Below are 24,550 nucleotides of genomic sequence, written 5' to 3'. Positions count from 1 at the left end.
ATGTAAATTTAGGCCTTTTTTCGTTTTCAAGTTGCATGTCAAGTAGATTATTATTCATTCGGGTTTCAACGTTAGTTTAAGCAATATCGTTAGGACATTTTTCGAGGACATAAGGACAACTTCGTTTTGGACGTTTATTTAGTGTTTTGAATTAATCAAGTGTATGGTAATCAGACATCGTGGAACGAACAATAAATGTTTCTTGTGAACAGGCTTTTCCAAGGCTGACTGAGTGCGGATTCTTATAGAGAGTCGCGAGTGATTGGGAGCGAGCGCGAAGCGCGAGCGGTGGGTGATGGGAAGTGAAAAAACAGAAGACAGTGTGTGTGTCTCCCTTCGTCCCCGCTTACCTCGATAATTAACTAGCATTTCCCCCAACGATCGCGAGTGACTGGAGACGAGGCAGTCATGGCAATACCTTTCTACAGGTTAGGCATGAAAGGAAGTAGCCTCACACTGTGTTTTTAGGGGCGATCGTGTTTCACTCGTGGGAAGGAGTGAAACACTTCAATATCCCCAAAAAGCGACAGCGTGGGAAGCTAGAAAGGACCTGGATTGTGGCGATAGTAGCGACACAGCAATATAAAAATAGAAATAGAACTAGAAGTTTCTAATAGAAAGTGAAGTGCAGCGGTCAGAAATTGATAATAAAGAAGAAAGATGTGAATAATGGGGATTTGGTCAAAGAAGTAGTCATCATCACTTTTTATCTTGAATCAGTAAACAGTTTTTAAGAAAATTTGCTTGTGTTGTCTTTGATCTATATTCATCTATTCTGCCGCATTTGTTTGTTCAGAGTTCTGCCCAGTGAAGCATTAAATTCCTAAAGCTTAGTTTCAAACTTTAGGTCAATATTACATGTTACACGAGGAAATTTCGTTTGCAACTTGGAACGCAACTGAAGACGGCGACCGAAAAAAGATTGATAAACATAGTCCACAGGGCTCGCAAACCGGACCTCCTCCATGGCCAAAGTGGGAGGGCCGAGGGCTTGCGTGACTAAATAGGTTTCAGAAGTTTTGTAGCCCTGGGAACGAGGTTGGGCCGGATCTGTTGTCTTGAAAAAAACTTCAATCCTTCGAGCACTATGGCGGCATTTCGAACGCTGGTGTATCTTTCAATTCTTTCAAGTTGCTCGGCTGCGTACTTTGTCATGTTCCCCATGTTCGGAAGGAGCCATTATATGTTTGTTGCTCGACTCGGACAAGAACTGGCTGAGAGAGGTCATCAGGTATGCGACAAATGTAATAATTTTTTCAGCTTATAACTAATTGGTTTAAACGATCTACTGCACGATAGTACATTAAAGCAGTAGAAAGAGGAGAAAATGTATCATCCTTTAATTTCTTGCTAGTCAATATGCTGAATATATGGTTGAAATAAGTTAACATATAGGCTGAACTCAGCTCAGTGCATTCTCGTCCCCAGAGGCCGCGATCCTTGACCAGAAGGATCGCGGCCTCTGTGGGACGAGAATGAGTTCAGTGAAGGAACATTGTTTCTCAGCCTAAAATCCACTCTGTCATGAGACACAAGGGTTTGATAGAAAAGGAAGAAGTGGATGAAATGGGAAAGTGCTGCCGGCAAGGAATACCGTTCAAAAATGTTTTCTTAAGCTAGTACATTTACAAGCAACGGCGTCCCTAATGTTTACTTAAAGCTACTGTCACCGGAAATTCGCATTTGTACATACGACGCAACTTAGGAACAGTGTCACGAGTCTCACGATATTTAAGTCACTTTTCTGATAACTTTCAAAGTGAAGGAAACCTCAAAACTGATGATAGTTTTCTAACGCAGAAATAAAACAAGAGAGTAATAAAAAACCGAAAATGAACAAGAATGGTTTCGACTGACGAAGATAAAGACGGATTACCAACGACAAACTTGAAAAAACTGGTTTTTCAAGATGCGTTGTTCGTGACGTAGCTACTATCAGTAGCTAACTACTATCTGACAGAGTTGTCAACAGCGAGATGTTGTTTGACCAGACTACAATCAATAAAATTTGTTCGTGATTTGTATGACGGCTTCATAGCAAACTGACTCAGATCCTTTGCTGAAAGGGTCTATGTAAAGTAACCGAATCTAGTACTAATGTATTGTTCATTTGGTAACTTTATTTGTTCTGCTGTCTTAAGAGTTTACAGCCTGAGTCACGAGCAATTCTGCAAATGTGCAAATCAGCACAGAATTGAATCAGCTGAACGAAATAACCTAAGCATTTTTGGCTGCTCCGCCGAGCTTATGAAACTATCCAACTAAGCTATACTAACGACTATATCATAAAAAAAACTAACGACTGTATCAGTAGTCTTTTCGCATAACTGTTCGTGAATTATTTTTTTAGGTGAGTTTTCTTGCACTGGTATTAAAAAATTGTTTTCTTGTGAAATGTTTTTTATTTTGGCCTAGGTTAAGATATTTGTGGGAGCTTCTGAGAGCTATGCCGCAAAAGACCCAAAAGTACGAGTTTTTAAAGATGACAACGCAGCCATATTGATAAAAAACCATGGCAACGCGCGTGACATCAAACTGGTGAGTACGACATCTGTAAGAGAAGAAGGAAGACAGCTACTCATGATCCAGTCCCTTTACTGTGATAACATACTAAGCAACAAACAGATAATGGAGGAAATAAGGCACGCGGATCTGGTTGTTGGAGAACTATTATATCTGTGTTCGTCTTTAGTTGCGGATAAATTGTCACTCCCACATGTTATTCTAGCTGCATCCTCTCTCTCTACCCCCACGGCGATTGCCTTCGGATTACCCTCCCCTCTCTCGTATGTGCCGCAGTGGGGTGTCCATCTTACACAAGAGTTAAAATTTGTGGACAGAGTGAATAATGTTTTGAAATGGTTGTTACTTTATGGGACTTACACCTTGGATTGGTGTCCGATTTTCAACGATCTTAAGACGAAGCACAACATCACACTCAACAAGAACGTACACGAGACTCTTGGCAGAGTGGATTTGGTTATCGGTCAAATGGATTTCATGTTAGAGACTGCAAGGCCCCTCTTTCCAAGTAAGTGTTTTTGTTTAAAAAATAAATTGTAACTTCCTCTATAGCCTCCCAGGCAGGCAACTCCCTTTGTTACGGAAGAGAGCCTGGGATCGAGCAAAAGAGAGACTGGGACCGAGCAAAAAAGGCAAGGGGGAGGAAAAGAGTCAGAGGGGCTCCCTCGTCCCCAGTCTTCCTCCGTACTAGTCCCAGTTTTCTCTCTTCCCCTCTGCTACCACAGGAATCCCAATATTAAGGCGAGAGTACACCTAAAAGCCGTTTTCCACCACTTAATTTGGGTCTTATGCGAATATCTTGTTTGCGTTTTAAGCAATCTAAAAACTCTATGCTCAAAACACGAATCTATGTTTTGCGGTGTTTTGTAAATTTTTGGATGATTTTTTTCGGGATGTTTGGGAGGAGATAGTTTTTCTCAAAGGATTAGTAAAATTTAGAGAAATTAAAAAAATTGGAGATTTAATGAGATTTTAAAATTAGAGTTGGAAGTTAAAAACTGGTAGACGGACATAAGACAGTCCCCCTGACAACCTGGAGTGCTTTTGCGTGGGGGTCAACTGTGTGGTGGTGTTTCAATTTTTTTTCTTCAACCCCTGCTTTAAACCTCCTAAAAATTCCATTCAAATTCAGGTATATATACCCCCGCCTTAAGGTTTAAAAGGAGAAGCCTGCGCACGCAGCAGGCTACCTCGGCTACAAATCAGATTAACAGTTCAATTCCTAGCACTTTAAAAAATTCAGCTAATTTTATGAGTTAATTAGTTTTTGTTTACCCTGAGTTTATTTATTTATTTGTCCGTTTTTTAAAGTTATTTACTTTTTTGTAAATCCCAAATTAAAGATACTCGAGTTGTGGGCCCATTCCTACCCAGTCCTGCCAAAACTCTACCGAACGAGTTGGATCAGTTCATGCAGAAGGCTGGTGACGAAGGAGTGATCTTAGTATCATTTGGTACGGTACTGCAAAACATGGACGAAGCTCTCATTAAAATGATGGCTGAAGCATTCTCTAAACTACCACAGAAGATTATCTGGAAACTTAAGCTGGAAGGTATGTCAGCAAAAAAATTAATTATTTAACATGAAATGATAAAAGGGGATAACAGATTTCAAAAAGGTGTTGATCAGAGCCCAGAGAAACAGAACCCAGCAACGATAAAGCGTTCCAGTTCGTATCCCCGGGGGGTACTCCCTATAATGGCCTATACGTGGAGGTTCCGCCCGAAAGGGGTACCTTTTTCAGGCTTTGGTTATAAAAAAGGGTAGGGATTTCACAAGATAAAGTTTATGAGAGGGTAGGGAAATCTGTCATCTAGGTATTAAAAAGGGCCTTAAATTAAAATATTTCGAACAGACGCAATTTATGGCTGTATTATTTTAATTTATTAAGCGCTACATGAAAATGACAAAAAGGGTCCTGTTCTAAGTCTATGTCATGTCTTTTAGGTATATGAAAGGGGTACCTTTTTTCTGTAAAAGGAGTACAAAAGGGTACAATTTCTGTCAAAATGGTATATAAAAAGGTAAGGGGTTAGAGCTCGGGGCGGAGCCTTCCCGTATAAAGCTTTTTTAAATGCCTCCTCCCCCCGCGGGTTCGTATCGTATCAGCTTTGCCAGCCTGACAGTTTAAGCAGTGCTGAGAGAATTCGGTTGATTATTAAGTTGACAAATAGTTGCATAAGATGCTAGAGCGGTTTTCACTTGAGTGTCGAAAGTAAATTGCGTTTGCATTGGTTTTGCATTACTACGCTTAGTGATTGGTTTAAAAATCTCGCGCCATTTTCTCAGCCAATCAACACTAAAACCAAAACCAATCGTGACTCGCTCGCGCACGTTTTCCCGCGCTTCGTGCCAGCTTCATGTATTTGCTTCGAGTTTTGATTGGCTTACTGGATTATCTGTGTCCTTTGTGATTGGCCAGAGTAACTACTTTGGTTTTGGTTTTACGACACTCAATTGAAAACTGCTCTAAGACACTCAATTTTCGAATTACTTACTTATCCTCATCGGGCCCATGAGGACTCTTGAGGCCGGCAATTTTCGAATTAGTAACGAACAATTCTAAATAAAAGTAGGCAGTTTGTTACGCAAAATTCGTTTGCACTACTGTCAAGTTTTCTTTAGCCTGCCACTCATTAGCCGATTTTTCATTGGCTGCCAAAAAAAAAATAGCTAGTGTGCGGGGAATATAGACAAGTCTATGTCAAGCTCGGGCCTTATCAGTCCTATATCTCAAAATGTCTTGTCGGGCTTTGTCGGCTACTAGAGTGCAGCAGTAGATCAAGACAATTTTATCGCGCTCGATCACGTCGTAGCATGTAGAAAGCGTTGCTGTAGTGTCATCTTGATAGTAAATGTGTCGGCCATAAGCCTCGACGTGGTTAGTCGCCACAAAAAATCGGCTAGTGTACGGCAAGCTGATGGCCCGACAAATTGTAATCCTAGTTGCCCCGATAAAAAAATCTTGTATTCTACGACGAAAAATAGGCTGTTGTGGGTCTATTGGGAGGCGGGCTTTAAGGTCATTGCCCTGTATTGCATTGCGTGTCCTTACTGCGCAGTAATTTGCGCGCGCATGTAAACAAAATGGCGGCCTTTTCTATGCGGCTTTGTTTACGAGTGAAATGAATCGCCGCTTCCTCGTAAACGAGTACGGTGACCTATCAATTTTTTCTCATAATTTGGGTGTTGCATTCAAATTCTTTCTGTAAAATGAAAACAGATCAATTTCTATGTTTGAAAAATAAATTATCGCTGAAAACGTGTACTTTGCCAGTAATAATTCCCCCTTTTAAACGAATATGGTGACCCCACTTTTTTTATTTCAAAATTTAAGTTCCCTTTACGTAATCATTCAGTAGGCAAAGTTTGGTTGAAAATCTATGTTCAGTTTTATTTCGGGGCAATGACCTTAAACTCATTAGAGTGATTGCATTATTAAGCGAGCTGAAATCACAGAAGAGAACAGAACTTAACGTCATCTCACTGGTTAAACAATTAAAAGGTAACAAAATAAATACGTTCTTCTTTATTTCTTAAACGTTACAGGCACATCAAAGATCTCAGTGAGTGACAATGTCAAATTATCGTCATGGTTACCACAGAATGATATTCTTGGCCATCCCAAGACGCGTCTATTTATAGGACACGCAGGACTTAACGGAGTTCTTGAATCAACATACCACGGGGTCCCCATGATTTGCTCGCCTTTCTTTGGGGATCAGTTTGATAACGCCCGGATCGCAAAGCAAGCTGGGTTTGCTGAGACGGTGGACTTGGAGGCTACGTCAGCAGAGGAGTTTGTTAGTTTGATTCGCAAGGTGTTAACACAACCAAGGCGAGTGTTAGAGGAATAGTTTAACCGACCGGCAGAAACAAAAAGTTCCCCCGTAAAAAATTAGCTCCCCAAATCTCAGCCACAGAATCCTCCCTCTCACAACTCCTCTCCCCTAATAGAAAGTCGTGAGTTTATATTAAGAAATAATATAACTTGTGTTTGATGTCAATACACTATGTTTAATTCAAGGTGTTTTTAACGTATAAAAATCTTTGAAATGTTTTGGTTTGAACGAGACATCCATCATGTTTGTCAAGAAAAAATATTTTCTCTTGTGTATATTCAACTGCTTCCCAGTGGCACGGGGTCTCGAAGAGTGGTGTAACATAAGTGTTGAGAAACATTGAGTAGCTTTTCGAAAGTGGGAAAATTAATAAAGCAATTTCTTTTCTTACAGTTACCGCGAGTCAGCTGCAAGAATATCAAACTCCGTCAAGCGACTGCCACGTCCGCCAGTCAAAGAAGCCGCTGACTGGGTGGAGTACACGCAGGCTCAAGGTGGCTTGCAGTACCTCAGACCAAGGGGCCTGGATCTACCGTTCTATCAGCTCTATCTGCTCGATATTTTGTTCTTGGCATTGTTAGTCTTAGTTATTGCTTTGTATGTTATAAGATTCTTGTTGAAATCTGCTATAAGTTGTTTGTCGGGATCCTCAGTGAAAGAGAAGGCAAACTGAAAACGCTCAAACACCTGAAATTTCTTCTGATTAACATGAGTTATCTTCTTTTATTGAGGCTGCTCTTTGGAATTTTTCAATTAGATAAGAGCTTAAACAAGAACATTTTGATTTTAACACTGAGAAAAAAAAGTTAAGTCCCGGGCGCACGACACAACATCGCACGCAATACTGCGCGTAATAACTAAACCTCACTGTATGTCGACATCCGTTTCGTAAATTAATGCATGCATGCAATGTTGCATTTTACTTCAGCAATATTGCCTACAGCAATTTCATCGAGAATCCAGCTACTATCTGCAATTCAGCAATATGGCACACAACACTAAAATGCAACAGGGAAAAATGTCTTCGAATAAAAAGGTTAAGATGGGTTGTCATGCAGCATATCTCTCTGATCGTAGTTTGTTTTCGTGCGTGTGTGCGTGGTTGACTTTTTTCCCTGCGTTAGCAACATTAATTAAGCTTTCGCCACAAGTGTCATATGTCCAACTCTCTTTCCCCATTACTTTACATTTTACCAAAATACACATAAAAATAAGTCATCCATGCAACATTGCAACACTGTTGCTTGAATTCAATAAAGTGTTTATAAATGAAATAAACCTAAAACAATAGACATCCGAAGGCAATGTAAACGTTTACGTCTGCAAGTGCATACAAAGTTTTTCGTCCACACATGTACACGAGTCTGGCTAAATATCTATTAAACGAGAATGACTGGGTACGAGACTAACACTGAGTGTGCGTACTTCGTGTGCCGATGGTTATAACAGAACAAATGAACAGATCGTGTCATTCACTTACATAAGGTTATGCCGTTCAAAACTTTATCGGAGATAGTTCTCCGTTTACAAATTCATCCACTTTGGATAACGTTTTCGAAAATATACGTTTACGATAATCGTTTTTGTCGTTTACCTGAGGACAAAAGACGTAAACGTATTAAAAAAGTGTGCGTTTATAGACGTGAACGTAACCTTAAATTGGGCAGCATGGGTAACTTGAATGTGGCCCTCGATTTCTTTAACAGAAAATAAAAACAGAAATAGCAAACCACTTGAGAAGAAGAAGCGAATAACTTATTTTTGTGTTACTTTACAAAATTTGCCATAATTTGATGCTGTTTTCGAGAAACTACCTTCAATAACCCAAATCAATTCTGTTTTTTTTTCTTTTTAGCGCGAACACCAATATAAAAAGACTAATTACCGTTACTACATTGTAGTTCGACAGAAAGTTAAGAAGTCCGCATGCAGCCATCTCACCGTTTACACCGCCGTTAGATTCCATGTTGAGTTTTCCCTATTTTTACCTGTTTTCTGCTGCCTTGGGAACCCCGCTTGGCAATTTTATTCCTTTTACCCCCGGGTTTCCGCCCCGTGGGCGGCCCAAAATTTTCTCGACTGTAAATAGCAGGCATTACCGTTGAATGATTGTTCCACGAAGGATTTTCTATACAAGGTCTAGGGTTAAAGTTAAACTTAGGTTTAAACACACGGTGGTCAAATCTTGTCGTCTTACAAAAACCTGAGAAGTCAGGCGTAGCCATCGCATCTTTTGCACCATCATTATCGCTTTGACCGAATTGTCTCATCTGGGTCGGGTAGGTGCCATGTACTCCAAGATACCGGTCACACACGTTTGACATATCTTTAAATTTTCGCAAAAACGATGCCGGCGGGTCGTGATGCAGCCTACGGTCATGGAAATACCTTTTAGTCAAGTTTTTCATCCACAGACCTATCTGTTGATCTGCAAACGGGTGACATAACATCGTGCTTTCGTCCTGCGCCAGGAATTTGTGGATCAAATCTCTAGAAAAAATCACGAATGCTTCGTCAACCCAAGTGATGCCTGCTTCGCAGTGAAAATGTCCCCATACTAAGTTGCTGGTCGGTCGCGAAGGAACTCGGATATAAGTCTCTTTAAGCAAACGAAGTAATCGTCGTCGACCTTAAGAATATACTGGAAGTCAAAATTAGCCTTAGCCCATTTGATTTGATTTAGAAAGCGCAGCCCGAATTCCAAGCCTCCACGAAGTGGTTGAAATTCCATGTCCTGAAACTGGTTTCTCTCTTGGACTAAATGGATACGTTTGTCACGTTCCTTGATGATGCCATCAGTAACGAAGACGCATTTGACCTGTTTGAGATAAATCAACTGCAATTAAGCACCAATCTCTTAGAGTTTTTAGCTCGTTTTCTATGAGCGATATAGTCAAGTCGGCTGTGCCTCGTTGACTATTCGCTCTTGCTCCTCCTTAACTATTCGCTCATAGAAAACTCGGGCTCGTAGTCTAATTGTTAATTAGTGTGCATTGGCTGGAAATCGTCTACAAAATTGTGACGTTTTCTCGTTGCTTCGAAGCACGGTCTTGAAATATGCCAGCAATTTTCCTCTGCAAACTTTTTTTTTTTAGTTTATGCACCTCTGCAAACATTTTTTTTAGAAATTCTTACTATTTTTTGTTATACATATCGTGTTTGCAAACAATTTATTTTGTCTTTCCAGGCCCTGCAAACAATTTTTTTCAATATTTCACTCCCCCCCCCCCCCCACCTCCAAAAAAATAATGGTCCGTCCCTAAGCGGAAGTAAATTTCCCAGAACGGAAGTAAATCGAGAAAGTTGAACTATTTCTAACACAGTATCGACAGAACTGGTGTTTATCGAAGCAACAAAAGTAACAAAAACGTTTTGCAGTTAACAAAAGAGAAAGTTAACAAAAGAGCGTCTGGTGTTTTGATTTCTTGAGTATACTGCTATATTGGTTTTAAATCAAAGATCTTGTTTGCCTTCCAGGATTCCGCCTGTGAAGACTGCGTACTTGTGTCAGTTGTTGTTTTGCAGACAACGGCGAAGAAATTTACATAATGAACAACGCACGGACAAGCTATTGTTCTATTGATAAAAATTTTTGTTTAACGACTTTCGTATATTTCAGAAGCTCTCGCTGACAGCGCATCTTTTCATGATAGATGGCATGTTGTCGAGCAAATAATTTTTTCCTCGTCGAATGGCGGAAATATTAATAAAGACGTTAAAGGCCACACCGGTCAACGATATTCAAAAGGAGTAATTAGCATTTCGGCGACTCAGCTCGTGCACACAATTCACGCAATTCACGTGCACACAATTGTACAATTCCTTTTTTTTCCAGCAAAACAACAACGCGTAATGTTCAAATTCTGCGTTATAAGTTATTATTTTGAACCGAGCACTGTCTGCGATATTCAGTTTTTCAACCATAACGGAGATTTGAATGAAAACAGTAGTTCTAGCGAGATTTGTAAGTCAACTATAAATCGAGTTTTCAATCGACCTTGTCCTTGGTGACGCCGTCAGTCGCTGTTGTTTGAAAACTCCGCACAGGATAAACCTTCGACTCATACTTCATGCAAAAACGTCGATATCTCGAAGAGACTTTGATTTATTCATGGCATCTTTTGAGTTCAAAAATGGTAGAATTAGAAAATACTTCATTTATGTAGCGCCATTTCACGAGTTCTTAGGTGTTTTACAAAATTAAGGTGATACATCTGAACATATGACCATGGAAAACAAAAAATGTTTTTCCAGGGTTTCCGGTTTGGTTTACTTCCGGGGAAGATTTTCAGACTTCCGTGTTGATTTCCATTGTTCTGTGAGGACCAATAGAAAAGAAGAAATTAATTCAGTTTCCCAGACAATCTCGAGCCCAGAGTGTCTCCCGGCTCCGCGGTCCGTCAGCGGTTGGTCAGCGTTAGGGTCGCAGGTAGACACTCTGGGAAACTGAAATGTATTTCTTTTTCTCTATTGGCCCTCACAGAACAATAGAAATCAACACGGAAGTCTGAAAATCTTCCCGGAAGTAAACCAAACCGGAAACCCTGGAAAAACATTTTTTTGTTTTCCATGGTCAAATGTTCAGAAGTATCAACCTAATTTTGTAAAAACACCTAAGAAATCGTAATATGGCTCTAAATAAATGAAGTATTTTCTAATTCTTCCCTTCTCTTTGAACAAAAAAGATACCATGAATAAAAAAGGACTTCCTTTAAACGTCGATTCTGAACAGAGTTTTTAAACAACAAACGACGGCGTCACCAAGGACAAGGTCGATTGAAAACTCAATTTATAGTTTACTTACAAATCTCGCTAGAACTACTGTTTTCATTCAAATCTCCGTTCCGGTTGAAAAACTGAATATGGCAGACAGTGCACGATTCAAAATAATTACTAATGACGCAGAATTTGAACAAAACGCGTTGTTGTTTTGCTGAAGTAAAAGAAATTTTCAAAAATTATAACACACGTGTGCACGTGCTAAGTCGCCAAAATGCTAATTACTCCTTTTGAATAGCGTTGACCTGTGTGCGTGCCTGTGTGGCCTTCAACGTCTTTATTAATATCACCGCCATTCAACGAGGAAAAAATTCTTTGCTCGAAAACATACAACCTATCCTGAAAAGATGCGCTGTCAGCGAGAAGCCTTTCCAATATACAAAAGTCGCCAAACAAAAGTATGCGAAAGTCGCCAAACAAAATTTTTTTATGAACAGAACAATAGCTTGTCTGTGCGCTGTGTATTATGTAAATTTCTTAGCTGTCCTCGGCAAAACAACAACGGACACACGCACGCAGTCTTCACGGACGGAATCCTGGAAGGCTAACAACACCTTTGATTTAAAACAAACATAGCAGAATGCTCAAGAAAGAGACTAAAGGAAATCAAAACACCAGACGCATTTTTGTTAACTCTCTCTTTTGTTAACTGCAGGACGTTATTGTTACTTTTGTTGAATCAATAAACACTGTAAACACCAGTAATACTGTAGTTCAACTTTCTCGATTTACTTCCGTTCTGGGAAATTTACTTCCGCTTGGAACTACGAGCATGCGCAATAAAAAATGGAAGACTAAGGTTCTTCCTAAAATCGACCTGAAATTGATCTGATCGATTCCAGTTTCCCAGAGTCCATCCCATACCGCTGACCGACTAGATGGACTCTTGGCTCGAGATTGTTTCCCAGAGTGAGTTCCGGCGACCCTACCGCTGACCAACCGCTGACGGACCGAGGAGCCGGGGGTCACTCTGGGCTCGAGATTGCTTCTTGTCTTGTCCCCAGTGACGTTCCCACAAGCCACTCCGAGATGAAGCTCGTCTCAGTTTTCATCTCGTTTCTAAAGTGGCGAATTTCTGACTACGCCAGGCATGATAGCCCGGATGTCTGTCTGTGCAAGATTGGCGCTACCAAAGGCTTACTTCCAACATGCGCTATAAAGTAAATTTTATTTACCTGACTGTGTGTACAGTGTCTCCACCATGTAGACCTTATTGCCTGCCTTCTGTCTGACTTATGTGGTGCACTGTTAACAATAACCAATAACAGCAATCTTTCCTTGCCATTTCCCAAGTCTTTGAAGTTCATCAGCGCAATGGACTCGACTGGACGCATTTCGAACAGTGAAATGGGTATGCTCCCAAGTAATGCATGCATGTAAACCATCAGCACTAGGGAGCTTGAAAATCCTAAACTAAACGCTCGATACACGCAACGTTTTGTCCTACGTCTCATGATGTCTGGCAGATCGTAATCCAAAAATATGCATTGCATTTTCAGACAAAAAAAGTTGTCATCTGAGAAAAAAGTGAGAAAATAGCATCGTGATTAGTCATGATTGTCACTCTAAGTGAAAACAATCGCAAAAATCAAGTGCAGACAACTTGTTTGGACCAGGACAGATTTCCTCAAAACCGACAAAACTTCAAGAAGACCGTTGCATTCCAGACAGGACAATTCATGACAATCTGCATTCCCACAACACGTCACTGATTGGCTTTTGTGTTTGGCCCGCATTCCGCCGATAAACAACTGACTCGCGTCAGTTTGCACCGTGATGTAACTGGCACTGTCATATTACAGGAGGACAAAACGAAGCTGTTCCACAGAAAAGCTGTTATTCATGCACTTTCCAGCTGGCTGAGAAAAAAAATTCAACCCATCTGGCTGGCCGTGTTTTTTGTAATCAGCAGTTTTCTTGCTTTCTAAAGTATAACCATGTAAAATTTCATAAAAATCTAATGACTGGTTCGTTAGAAATCGCGCGTTTTCTCGGCCAGCTGGGAAGTGCATGAAGAACAGCTTTTCTGTGGAACAGCTCCGTTTTGTCCTCTTGATATTACAGCCGCGAAAGCTTCCCGTGATAGGCAAAGCATGTTTATACGTTAAGTGTTTGTCCCAATGTAAGGATGAGAAAAGAAAAAGTTTATATCTTGAGGTGACTCATTTTTTCACTGCAAGAGAACACGCGCTTTTTAAATGCGAATTGTTTTGGAATTTTTCACCATGTGATCCTGCATAATTGTTGTTTGCTCAAGACGGCCGCGCTGAGAAATGTACAAGAGGGTCTGCATGGGGTAACTGAAAGCTGAAGCGCTCGCGTGATGTCACGACTCAGACAAGACTCAGAAAAACAAACCGAAATGGCGGACGATTTTCCTAAAACACTTTTTAAGGCAGCCGGTGTTCCTTAAACACTTTCATAAAACGAAAACTTCGCCTAGATTGCTTCTGCTTCTCTCAGAACACGCTGATGTTTTCTGAGAGTCGTGGCGGTTATATTCATTTGCATTCTATTTTTAGACCTCGCGCGCTTCGCTATTGGCCAAAATTGTAACTGTCAGCTGAGAAATGGCGGTTTTCTTTTGAATTGATAGCTAAAAAACGTTCAGTTAACTATCAGCTAAGATGGTTGACCTTTTTTGCCTGCATAGAGGTGGATACACCGTAACTTTTACTTTAAAAATTTAATTAAAGCCTCTTTAACCTTCGTGTGGACTTCTGAGATAGACAGCGTTACACCTCATGTCTATCCGTTACCTGTAGCTAACGCTAGCGTTACTTTAGTTTATGTCACCACGCAGCCTACGGTCGCGCGAAAAGTCGAATGGTGGTGGCTGTTCACATGGCGGTGGGGGGCCTCCGGGTAGGTGAGGTACCTCACCTCGGTGAGGTTACCAATCTCTTCATACAATCTCTCTTTTTTTTTCTTGATTGCGTTCACATGTGAGGTGGGGTACCCGGCCCGGCTAACCGGGTAACCCGCCTAGCTGGGGTGAGTTTTCTCCATGTGAAAGCTTGAGAGTGTGGTTACCCGCCTAGCCGGGGTAATTAAATCGAAATTGCGCAAAGCCCGCCAAAAAAAATGGCCGCCAACCACTACCAGCGTGGCGAGTTCTTCCGACGATGTCAATGAATGGAAAATCGCGTTTCCCACCATTAGGCGTCTTTTGTCCGCCATCTTTGTTTATGTGCGTACTTTGTGACCACGCGATAGCATTTTAAACCTCACCCCACCTCCCCGGGGTTGCATGTGAAGACAAGTTTTCTTCACCACGGGTAAGTGGGGTACCTCACCTACCCAGGGTCCCCCACCGCAATGTGAACATTTAATTGCCGACCGACCCATTTTAAGAGAGAGATGGCAACAGAAAACGATAACTTCATAAACAACAAGAACATTGAGAAGCTTGAGAAGCTTAAAATCGGGCGCTTTGCCTTGAAAGGCAGGGTTCAGTACAGCAGAAACCACGAAGCAGTTACTTAAGTTAAGCACTCAGTCCGACTGTGTTTGTGTAAGTCACAGGGCTTGCATGAGCTGTATTAGTGTGCATAATATAATATCTAGAACGTTGTCGAGATTGCATTATTACTTAAAGACATGATGGTTTCAATTTATAAATGTATCTCACACAATACAAATAAACGATTGAAGTAGACGAATAGACAATGTAAAGTTTTAAGACTTAGCAAAGTGCAGTGTATTGGTAATACTGTAAGGTGCGGTTTCACCTGAAGGTCGTGTGCTTTTCGGTATTTTCCAGGCATTGCACTTTGATGGGACAGTACTACAACTGTTTACCGGGGAACTACTATTGTCAAGAAAATGATCACAACTTGTTGATGAATGATTGAACATTTGTTTCATACCATTACTGTAATAGCAATTGATGAAGGCTTTTAGTCCTGAACCAAAGTATAAGGACTGGGAAATACTGAAACCCATTATCAGCCACCTTAAACGGAAATATCTTGTTGGTGTTTCAAGGAATCCAAGGAAACTTCACTCATCCCATGTATCTATGTATTGCGGTATTTTGTAATTTTTTGAGTGATTTTTGGGGATGTTTGGCAGGTGATAGTTTTTTTAAAAGAATTAGTAAAATTTAGACAACTAAGAAATATTGAAAATTTAATGTGAATTTAACATTGGAATTTGAAGTTAGAAATTGGCAGACGGACACCAAACAGCCCCGTGACATCCTGGAGTGTTTTTGCATGGGGGTCAACTGTGTGATGATGTTTCCATTTTTTTCTTCAATCCCCACTGATAAAGAACTGTTGTTGGTGTTATGTTGGTGTTATCACATGTCAAGCCTTTAACAAGGTATGAAAGAACACAAGGATTTAAATTATTCTGGTGCTCAATTTTTGCGTAACTAAAATTAATGTTACTCAAATTCCTGATGGATTCTGTCTTAAACTGTTACGAGCTTAGTATTTCCAAATTATTGCATGTCAATGTAAGGCAAGACAAGACATGCCTTGGTTCTTATGTAATTCTCTTAAAAACACATAAGATATTGACTATAATTTTGTCTGTGCTATGGCAATTCACAGTGGGGTGTTCTTGATGTGTCTTTAACTTGTAGACTGGACTGGACTAGTAAAACGCGGACTAGTAAAACGCGGACTTGTAAAACGCCTCTAGACACTTCGAATTCCTTGGCCACAATCATCTTACGGCTCTCTTCAATACATAATGTCTCAAAAAAACAGTAACCTCAGAAAGAAGTCAGAAGCAAATAAGGTCGAAAGACCGAATTTGAACATATAACGGCAAATGTTCTAATGTCACGAACGTAGGAGTCGTGTAGGCCCGTCACCTTTATTTACCACATACTGCCCCCAAATTAAAACAGTACCCTCAGAAAGAAGTCAGAAGCAAATAAGGTCGAAAGACCGAATTTAAACATTTAACGGCAAATATTCTAATGTCACGAACGTAGGAGTCGTGTAGGCCCGTCACCTTTATTTACGATTGACTGTTGATTTCTGGACGGGCCCCGTTCTACCTCGTGCGAGCAATAAACACGACTGCACTCAACAGACGTCAAGTAGTGGAAAGAAAGAAACATATGCACACAACTCATAGCATCAATCCCGTTGTTTTAGTAGGGGTTTGCAGAACGAACATGTGCTATACTGCAAAAACATCTCCACGCTAAAACAGACCATAGAGTGCTCAAAAAAGCTAGAAATATGCCGTCGAAGAAACACACAAGAGCTTCAAACACAAATTGTTTCGCTCGCTAAACCGTTTAGTTTTATCCGATTTACAAGCGCTTGTTTTACAAGTCCGCGCTCTACAAGTCCGTGCTTAACAAGCCCTCGTTTTACAAGTCCGCGTTTTACAAGTCCGCGTTTTACTAGTCCGCGTTTTACTAGTCCGCCTTTTACAAGTCCGCGTTTTACCTGAGTCCGCGTTTTACTAGTCGGCGTTTTACAAGTCCGCGTTTTACTAGTCCGCGTTATACTAGTCCTCGTTTTACAATTCCGCGTCTTACTAGTCCGCGTTTTACTAGTCCAGTCCAGTCCTCAAAATACAGTATGCCAAAACTCCCCGCCCTCTAAAGATAAGTCCTTGACGGTTCTTGTCGTTTTTCGGTGCCTATATATTCATCTTCGGCATCTTTCTCATCCACCTCTCGTTCTGTCCTGTGTCTGTCATCACACGAAAGAAAAGCTGATTCTCAAAAAATCTGCCACAAAAGGAAATTGACAAAAACAATATGAAAACCATATATCGAAAGTTTCTTATTCTAAAATTTTATCATACGTCTTAATTCAGAGCTACAAAGAAGTTCCTCCTTTTGAGTTATTGATACTGTTCTTACAGTACCTCTTTCCACTAGCGAAATTTTACAAAATTCCTTCGCGGCGAAAAGGTAGCGCGAATCCAGAACAGACTCCAATCGAGAGTGGGTTAATTCTAGATTACTATTAATTAACTATTACAACATTCATTTTTAAAATAGTTTCCCAAGCCGACTAAGCTAACTAAACGTCGAGTGTATCTTTCAGTAAACAAAACATGCCGTTGTGACGCCGGAAATCCAGCTCACGCATACTATACCCCGTGACTCACGCAAACCTCCGACTTACGTGCTACTACAGTCATTCCTTTCTAAACATTTTTTTTTTTTGACCACCACCGTACCTTTCTACCCAAAAAACTCATGAAACCGCCCGGTTTTAACCTGTTTTAACCTTTCAAAAATTAGAGCGTTCGAAACTAAATAAGATCCGTAATCACAAACAACATACAGCCGTTTACCAGCACTCTTTAAAACTCCTGAAACCCTTCAAAATCAGGCAAAATAAATCTTTGAAATAACCTTTATCAAAGTTTCTAATTTTTTATTCAGTTCTATAAAATGCCTTTCATACACTACTGTCAAACAAAAATTTCAATTTCCTCAAAGTTTCAAGACAAAAGAATAACAAATATTTCGTGCACAATGTAATTTGATTAAGCCAATATTATCACGTCTAAAAATACTTCAAGAAATTCAGTGAAAACCCGTTTTTTTTTTTTCGTATCAACGAAAACCACTTTCGAATAATCAATACATGAAAATAACAATAAGATCAAAAGGAAGAAAGGAACCTTTCTAATTATTTGAAGACTTTCAAAGCCGTGATATTATGCATCCAATCCGCGATAAAATTTAATTACAACAAAATCCAAGTTCTCATTTTGAATTCCATTTTTTTCAGTTGATACCTTTATCCAACTTGTGAAAAATTCCATTCAAGTTCCTATTAATACTGTACATTCCCAATGTTTTGCTCAGGTCTTCAGAAGCGTCTTACTAACCAAATCTAAAATAATTCCAAAACATGCTGTACAAACATTCTACTCTTTGTGACAAACGACTTGACGACCAATTGTTCAGAAATGAAAATCGACACAGTTCTTGCTAAATAAAAAAAAAGTTTTACGGCGGAGTCAGGCTCAAAAAATATACCGCAAGATCACACCCCCATTCATAGTCAGAAACCAGCAAACCATCTAGTTTGCTAAAAAAAAAACACTGCGTGACATCAATGACGTTACCTTTTTCATTTACAAAAATAACTTTAACTTGTCAAAGTAAGTGCAATTTCACAATGGTGAATATCAGTACAGTATGGGGCCCAGTTCTCGGCCACTTTGTGTTTAACGCGTTTTTTCACACTCCAGTTGAATCAAAAGAAAAAGGTATTTCCTTCAAACGATAGACTGATTCATGTGCTTTAAGTATCTTGAGTTTGATCGTTCAATTCGATATAGAAAGCTCACACGTCGAGTTTACGCGGAGGTAGGTGAATTTGCATTCCCAAAAAAGTTGTTTGTTTACGGCTCCAAATTCATGGATGTAGTTAAATTCGTATTTTATCCAAAAGCCCCCACCATACGAGCTAATTTTTGGCATGTGAAACGTAGAATAATTCAGCTTTCTGCTTTAGTTAACTTTTCGTTGAACCGTTGTATTTTTTGGTCTTAATTTACTTCGAAATTTTTTCTTGCGACGTTTGCGTATTTGCCAGTTCTCGGCCACCCTGCTCGCTATCACAGCTTAGCGCTTGGTTTTTAATATAATTTCATCTGCTGCTGCCAGAATGAAAGAAATAAATGTTTTAAAAATAAAGTTCAATCTTATCTCTAAGTTTTGAGCTGACTCTTGTCTTGTCTATTATTTCTACAACACCTAAATCTTTCAAGACCTTTTCACTGCAAAATAAACCATCTAAATGCACGGGTCACACAATGCGGTTTTGCCAGAACCTGCACATAGGCAACTAGGCGCGTTAAAATCCTTCTTTTCTAAAGTAAAACAAAGCATCATAAAAATAATTTGGGATCGATATAGTATAAATAGGTTTACAGAGTGATTTTATGACTGTGAAAATTAATTGAGCATTTTTTACAGATAATTACGGACAAGCTTTTTAGTGGCCGAGAACTGGGCCAAGGTTGCCGAGAACTGGGCCCACAAATGGAGCTTTTATTTTTATTATTGCTCGGGCAAATTAATTTTTGACCGATCGATAGCTTTACACCAAAAAGCTGAATAATGTAGCTAGCTCTGGGAGAAATTTCAAGTTCCTGCAGTTCTTCTGAGGTAAGAAATACAAGTTTACGTCAAAAGTGGCCGAGAACTGGGCCAAGGTGGCCGAGAACTGGGCCCACAAATGGAGCTTTTATTTTTATTATTGCTCGGGCAAATTAATTTTTGACCGGTCGATAGCTTTACAACAAAAAGCTGAATAATGTAGCTAGCTCTGGGAGAAATTTCAAGTTCCTGCGGTTCTTCTGAGGTAAGAAATACAAGTTTACGTCAAAAGTGGCCGAGAACTGGGCCAAGGTGGCCGAGAACTGGGCCCACAAATGGAGCTTTTATTTTTATTATTGCTCGGGCAAATTAATTTTTGACCGGTCGATAGCTTTACACCAAAAAGCTGAATAATGTAGCTAGCTCTGGGAGAAATTTTAAGTTCCTGCGATTCTTCTGAGGTAAGAAATACAAGTTTACGTCAAAAGTGGCCGAGAACTGGGCCCCATACTGTACTTTGCCCCGTAAGCTTTTTTCTCTGTCCTTCCGCCGAAGCAAAAAAACACAACCTGATTACACATTAACTCAAAAGTCGACCAAGTGTGCCTGCAACGATTTCCTGTCAAAACTAAAATGAAAACCATTGCGGTATGCGTCACCCGTAGCGGTTTTGTAGCAACCCCGAGCTATCCCCGTCTTTTTGGCCGCGCCAGGAGACTACGCTCTAGGACGACCAAAGGGTAAACCTTAAATCGGCCACGCCCGATTAAAAATTTGGAAAACAGAGCTGGATCTCCAGCAAACGGAACTTGCGAAAAGTTGAATTTCAGTTGTATGTTGATCAAGCAAACTGGCAAACAATATTGTAACAATGCATTGAAAAAGAGAAGATAATGGACCAGAAGACATTCCCTGTAGCTGTCTCGCAGAAAGAATTGTAGACTACGAGCAGTCCCTATTTTTCGCAGAGTCCGGCGAGCTTGAAGCGAAAAATTTTTTTCGAAGAGCTAAGCTCGACGCACTCTGCAAAAAAATAGGGACTGCTCGTAGTCTGAAAGAATTGTTCCAATTTGTTTTACATGTTCACTGTAGTTTCTCCCAGTCCTCTTACTGCTTTGTTGTCTTTCCTCGACTTATCATAACCTTGAAATCACCATCTCATTCAGTTTTCCTCAGAGCGTCATCCCGCGATTGTATTCGTTTCCCCCCAAATAATCCCACAAATGCTCGCGTGGATACTCTCGGTCCAGGCCATCACTCTTTTTCGAAGTGAGCTATTGGAACCGAAGTCAGTGAACTGCCTGTCGGTATCAATCAAAGTCTCTTCGAGATATCGACGTTTTTGCATGAAGTATGAGTCGAAGGTTTATCCTGTGCATTGTTCTTCGAACTTATCATTACAGTTTCTTTGTAGTTTAGTTTAACAATTTCCTATCTTCGCGGAGGAAATGCAGCCATATAATTTTGTCAAAAATGGCTCGTCCGCGCCGGGTATTTATACACATATTCTTTAACATTACACAAATAAACAGTGCAAATTTCACCGAGATCTGACAATTCTATACTTTAAAATTGCAAGGACCTTTCGAGGCAGTCGATTACGGCAGCGAAATTAGCAAATGAAACAGCAAAATATGCGTTCGACGCTTTGTTTTTGCGACGCCATATTTGAATTGTTATAGGTAGACCGCTGTTCAATGTGTTCAAGGCCGTATCGTTACGATTGCTCCACGAAAAAGCACGAAAAAAAAAATACGGATATTTCCGACTACTGTCGGAGAAAACATTGCGCATATAATTGCGGCGTAAACAAATCGTTACACTCAAGCTGCGTTTTGTCTAGGCTCTGCGAGGGTCGGATATCAAGACCCAGGATTAAACAAAAGCCATATATACAGTGAATGCTTTCGAATTATATTTGAAGATGAAATACGAAAGAATTTTGCTGTCTTTGACTGAAATTCCACTCGAACTGCGTAGATACGATCGCATGTTGTAAAGCCGATTCATGCAACATTGCTGTCAACGCGAGGTCTCGTCCCTAACGACCTAGGCTGATGACGAAATAGAATGGCGCTTGCATGTAGCGACCAAATTTGGCCTAATTTTTAACCGCTCCTAAGCTAAAAGAAGCCCCCATCTCTTGCATTTGTTTTAACTTCAATAATATCTTTGAAAAGAGCGAGTTTTTTGGTATGGTTTATTTTTGACGTTTGTAATTTTTAAACGATGTAAGTGCTAGTGATTATTTATTCGTGTTTTAGTTACGCAATCCATTGTTTGTGCGACGCTTTTTATAGATCGCCTTTCAGACACACGTGCGTTGAGATAAGAAAGCTGACATGTCACTTTTAAAATTGTTATATAACGTTTGTAAATGTGACAAGTCACGTTTTTTCCACGAGATCGCAAGTGATCACCCACAGCGGAAAGTAATCCCTTGAGAAATTAAAACAGTCCCTTGAGATATTAAAAAAGTCCCTTGAGAGTTTACAAATATGTGGTTCCAAATTTTGTCCACATAACCCCTATTCTACGTTTTTAGCTTGTAAACAAGCAAAAACGTCGAAAAAATGAGGCAGTCCCGTCAGCATCACTTTTACATCACCTATATTCAACATCAGAGACTGCATACCTATTCATTCTGGGTGAAAACACCGTTTCATTCATGACACACAACTGAGTCTTACTCGTGGAAAGTCATTTGCATGAGCTTGCATGGTTACACAGAAGTCCCCACTGCAAACTAAGTCCATGAGCCAATTCGTAAAAAGTGGCTGGAAAAGCAATTTCGTAGCACCCCCAACCGAACAAAGTTTCCTTGGTACCAAATTAAAGCTAATGGCCTAGTGTTTTATATTCAACTTGTTTCCAGCCGCGAAAATGGAGCTTAAAGGAAAAAACGAGAGGTTTTTATCAGGGTGTGGGTGGGGATAACTTTAGAACATTCAGGTCGGTATATTATAACAAGGCCCATATCTCCCACCTCATTACACCAAACTTTACTAAACTTGGAGGGATTAAACAATCGATCATACTCTTTAACATAAGATGCTTTGTAATTAATTAACTGTCACCATAGAGACGGTTGCTAAGGCCTATATAATAAAACGATGACACTTCAAATCCTTAGTTTCAGAATGGAAGTTAAATGGTCACACTTTTAATAAAAGTTGTTATAGCGCAATGAAAGCTATAATTGGAAGAAATGTACAAACTTAACTTCTCCCCGAGTTAAAAATCACTCAGTTAGCAAATCTTTCCTTGCATTTTGAGACTTTTAGTACCTTAGCAACCATTTGTTTACATGTAGACTTTTGAACAGCTGGGACGTAAAAGTAGTACAATGAGCTGAAATATAGAAGTATTTCAAAAATTATTGCTGTTTGGGTGATCAGTGGTCATAATAAAAATTAAAAATATGGTTGTATCTTACCTTTAAAATGTTAAAATTAAATTTTCGGCAACGTTTCTGTTGCCTTCCTCAGAATGAAATTACTAAAAGAATAAATTTAAAAGTTTAAAACTTCTGACGGTCCCTAAGGGAAACAATTAGTGGCAAATACGCTTTAGGGAAAGGCTGGCGTTCATTAACAGCTTCAGTGTTTACTGTGGAATGCAAAGATTTTAAAAATAACGCCTCGTTCCAGTATTTCTACAAAGTTTGGATGAATGTCATGTCCACGAGTCTCCGAGACTGGCAGACTTGATTTTTAACCTTGTAATTAGTTTTATTTGAGGACCTCTCTGAAAAAGACGTCATGTGAGGGGAGCCTCCTCTTGAAAGTTTATTTTATTCTTTTTAGACTCATTATTGCCTCGAGTGCCAGGGTAGTGCTCTGCCCCTCGAGAGTTCCAGGCTAGTTGACTTTCACTAATGTATACAAAATGACACGATTTGTATTTCACTTTATATACGATGCCAGTATCTTGGTTGTCATGTGGCTGTTCCTTAGGTTTTCTGAGAACATCACCAAAATCAGCCAATTCGCTGATTTTGTAACCAATCGCACGATTAAAAAAGTAAAACGAGAGCATGATCTTCAAAACTCATTTTTCATGGGTGACTGTCGAGTATAGTAAAATGTTATATTGTATATTATAAACAGAGAATTACGATTGCAAAAGTTCCCAATGTTTTTTTTTACATTATTCTGTATCTGTGGTTTCTGTGGTTGGTACGTATACTAATTATCAATACTATTATTATGTAATTATCTAATGAGATTAATGCTGATTATTTTTGAATAAGATAACACAATTTTTTATGCAGCATCAATAGTGCATGCCATTTGGACAATGTTCGAGTACCATTTTCATGACTGTGTGTTTCATTTCGAGGGTTTCGAGTGCCTTTGCTGTTGTTTATAAGCTTTGAATATTTTGTATGTACAATGTAGCGTCTTGAACCATATTGCCTGCTGCACAGTGGCTCTACTGTTGTACACAATAATGACTGAACAAAATATTCCTCAAGGAAAACGTGCTCGATCAGTCAATGGTAGTAAACCAAACTCAGTGTGGTAAATGTCATTGCCACGTTAGAAATGTTAATGGCAATCTGTGTATCTTTAACAATAAGACATATAGAAGTCATTTTAAACCTGTGCAAATCAGGAAAGATGGAGTGTTTTGAGTAATGGAAGGATGTTAGAGGGAAGGTCCTAAGGGAGGACATCACAAGAGGTGCTATTGGCCATGCACAAATAAAGATCACGCGACAAGAGCAAATAGAAAAAAAGTGAAACTCTCCACTTAACCAGCAGCACACGAGGAAGTGACAAATGAGCCGGTGCAAAAGCGCGTCTGTCAATCTAGTATCTTGGTAACAAATCTTGACAAATGACACCCTCGACACCCTCACCAAACTGAAGCTGTAAACGTTTACAAATGCAGTGAAATCCAAAGCCGCGGAGACAGGAGGCAGGGATGTAATGCTCAAGGCAGACAGACATCTCATCGCCAGACTTCTTGTTATTGGTCAGACTCCAGATGAGAATCGCAAGGTATATCAGAGACTTGTTTGCACACCAACTAGGCGCGCTACCTTGGTCTTTAGCAGCACTTAATGGATCACTGCTGGCAAAGACAAACAAAGCCGTTTTGCCTAAGCTGCTGGATAAAAATGTTCCTGTGTTGCCCTCTTCACTACTTTCTACCTTTGTTATCATTGATGCCATGGCTGTGATTCAGGCAATGACACATGTGCCAGACAATTTCAGTGCATATAGTGCTATAAGCCGGGCATCAGTACTCTGTAATTTCAATCAAAAATGCTGAAAGAAGCAAGCGCAGTCGGGATGGACAGACTGTGGAGATTAGTAGCTCACAGCAACGTTGAATTGCTTACGACAATGGCCGGAAGAC

General features: G+C 39.9%; 1 protein-coding gene, 1 long non-coding RNA gene and 1 pseudogene across 2 annotated transcripts in view; 2 read left to right on the top strand and 1 right to left on the bottom strand.

Moving 5' to 3' along the window:
• LOC144646043 (uncharacterized) overlaps nucleotides 1–20,689 on the top strand; it is a 95,987-nt gene extending 75,298 nt beyond the window's left edge. Inside the window, exon 3 of the long non-coding RNA XR_013569355.1 lies at nucleotides 20,504–20,689. This is a non-coding gene — a long non-coding RNA (uncharacterized LOC144646043). The remainder of the gene's footprint in view (nucleotides 1–20,503) is intronic.
• Nucleotides 1,068–7,812, top strand: LOC144645527 (UDP-glucuronosyltransferase 2A2-like). Its single transcript, XM_078505107.1, has 5 exons — nucleotides 1,068–1,231; nucleotides 2,416–3,031; nucleotides 3,867–4,076; nucleotides 6,074–6,362; nucleotides 6,760–7,812. Exons 1-5 carry the CDS (start codon nucleotides 1,088–1,090, stop codon nucleotides 7,037–7,039), a joined length of 1,539 nt encoding a protein of 512 aa, XP_078361233.1. The 5' UTR covers nucleotides 1,068–1,087; the 3' UTR covers nucleotides 7,040–7,812.
• On the bottom strand, nucleotides 7,862–12,599 carry LOC144645521 (beta-1,3-galactosyltransferase 6-like; annotated as a pseudogene).
• Nucleotides 20,690–24,550: the final 3,861 nt, after the last annotated feature.

Source organism: Oculina patagonica, chromosome 3 (genome assembly GCF_052425735.1).
Source record: "Oculina patagonica isolate OP01 chromosome 3, crgOcupat, whole genome shotgun sequence".
Taxonomy (NCBI): Eukaryota; Metazoa; Cnidaria; class Anthozoa; order Scleractinia; family Oculinidae; genus Oculina; species Oculina patagonica.
This window is presented reverse-complemented; position numbering and strand designations above follow the sequence as displayed.

What these genes read in the sequence shown, in the direction of transcription:
- LOC144645527 (XM_078505107.1), top strand. Translation starts at nt 1,088, where the DNA reads ATGGCGGCATTTCGAACGCTGGTGTATCTTTCAATTCTTTCAAGTTGC. An exon ending in TGCAAGGCCCCTCTTTCCAA is followed by an intron (nt 3,032 to 3,866) that starts GTAAGTGTTTTT and finishes CCCAAATTAAAG; the next exon opens with ATACTCGAGTTGTGGGCCCA. An exon ending in CTGGAAACTTAAGCTGGAAG is followed by an intron (nt 4,077 to 6,073) that starts GTATGTCAGCAA and finishes TAAACGTTACAG; the next exon opens with GCACATCAAAGATCTCAGTG.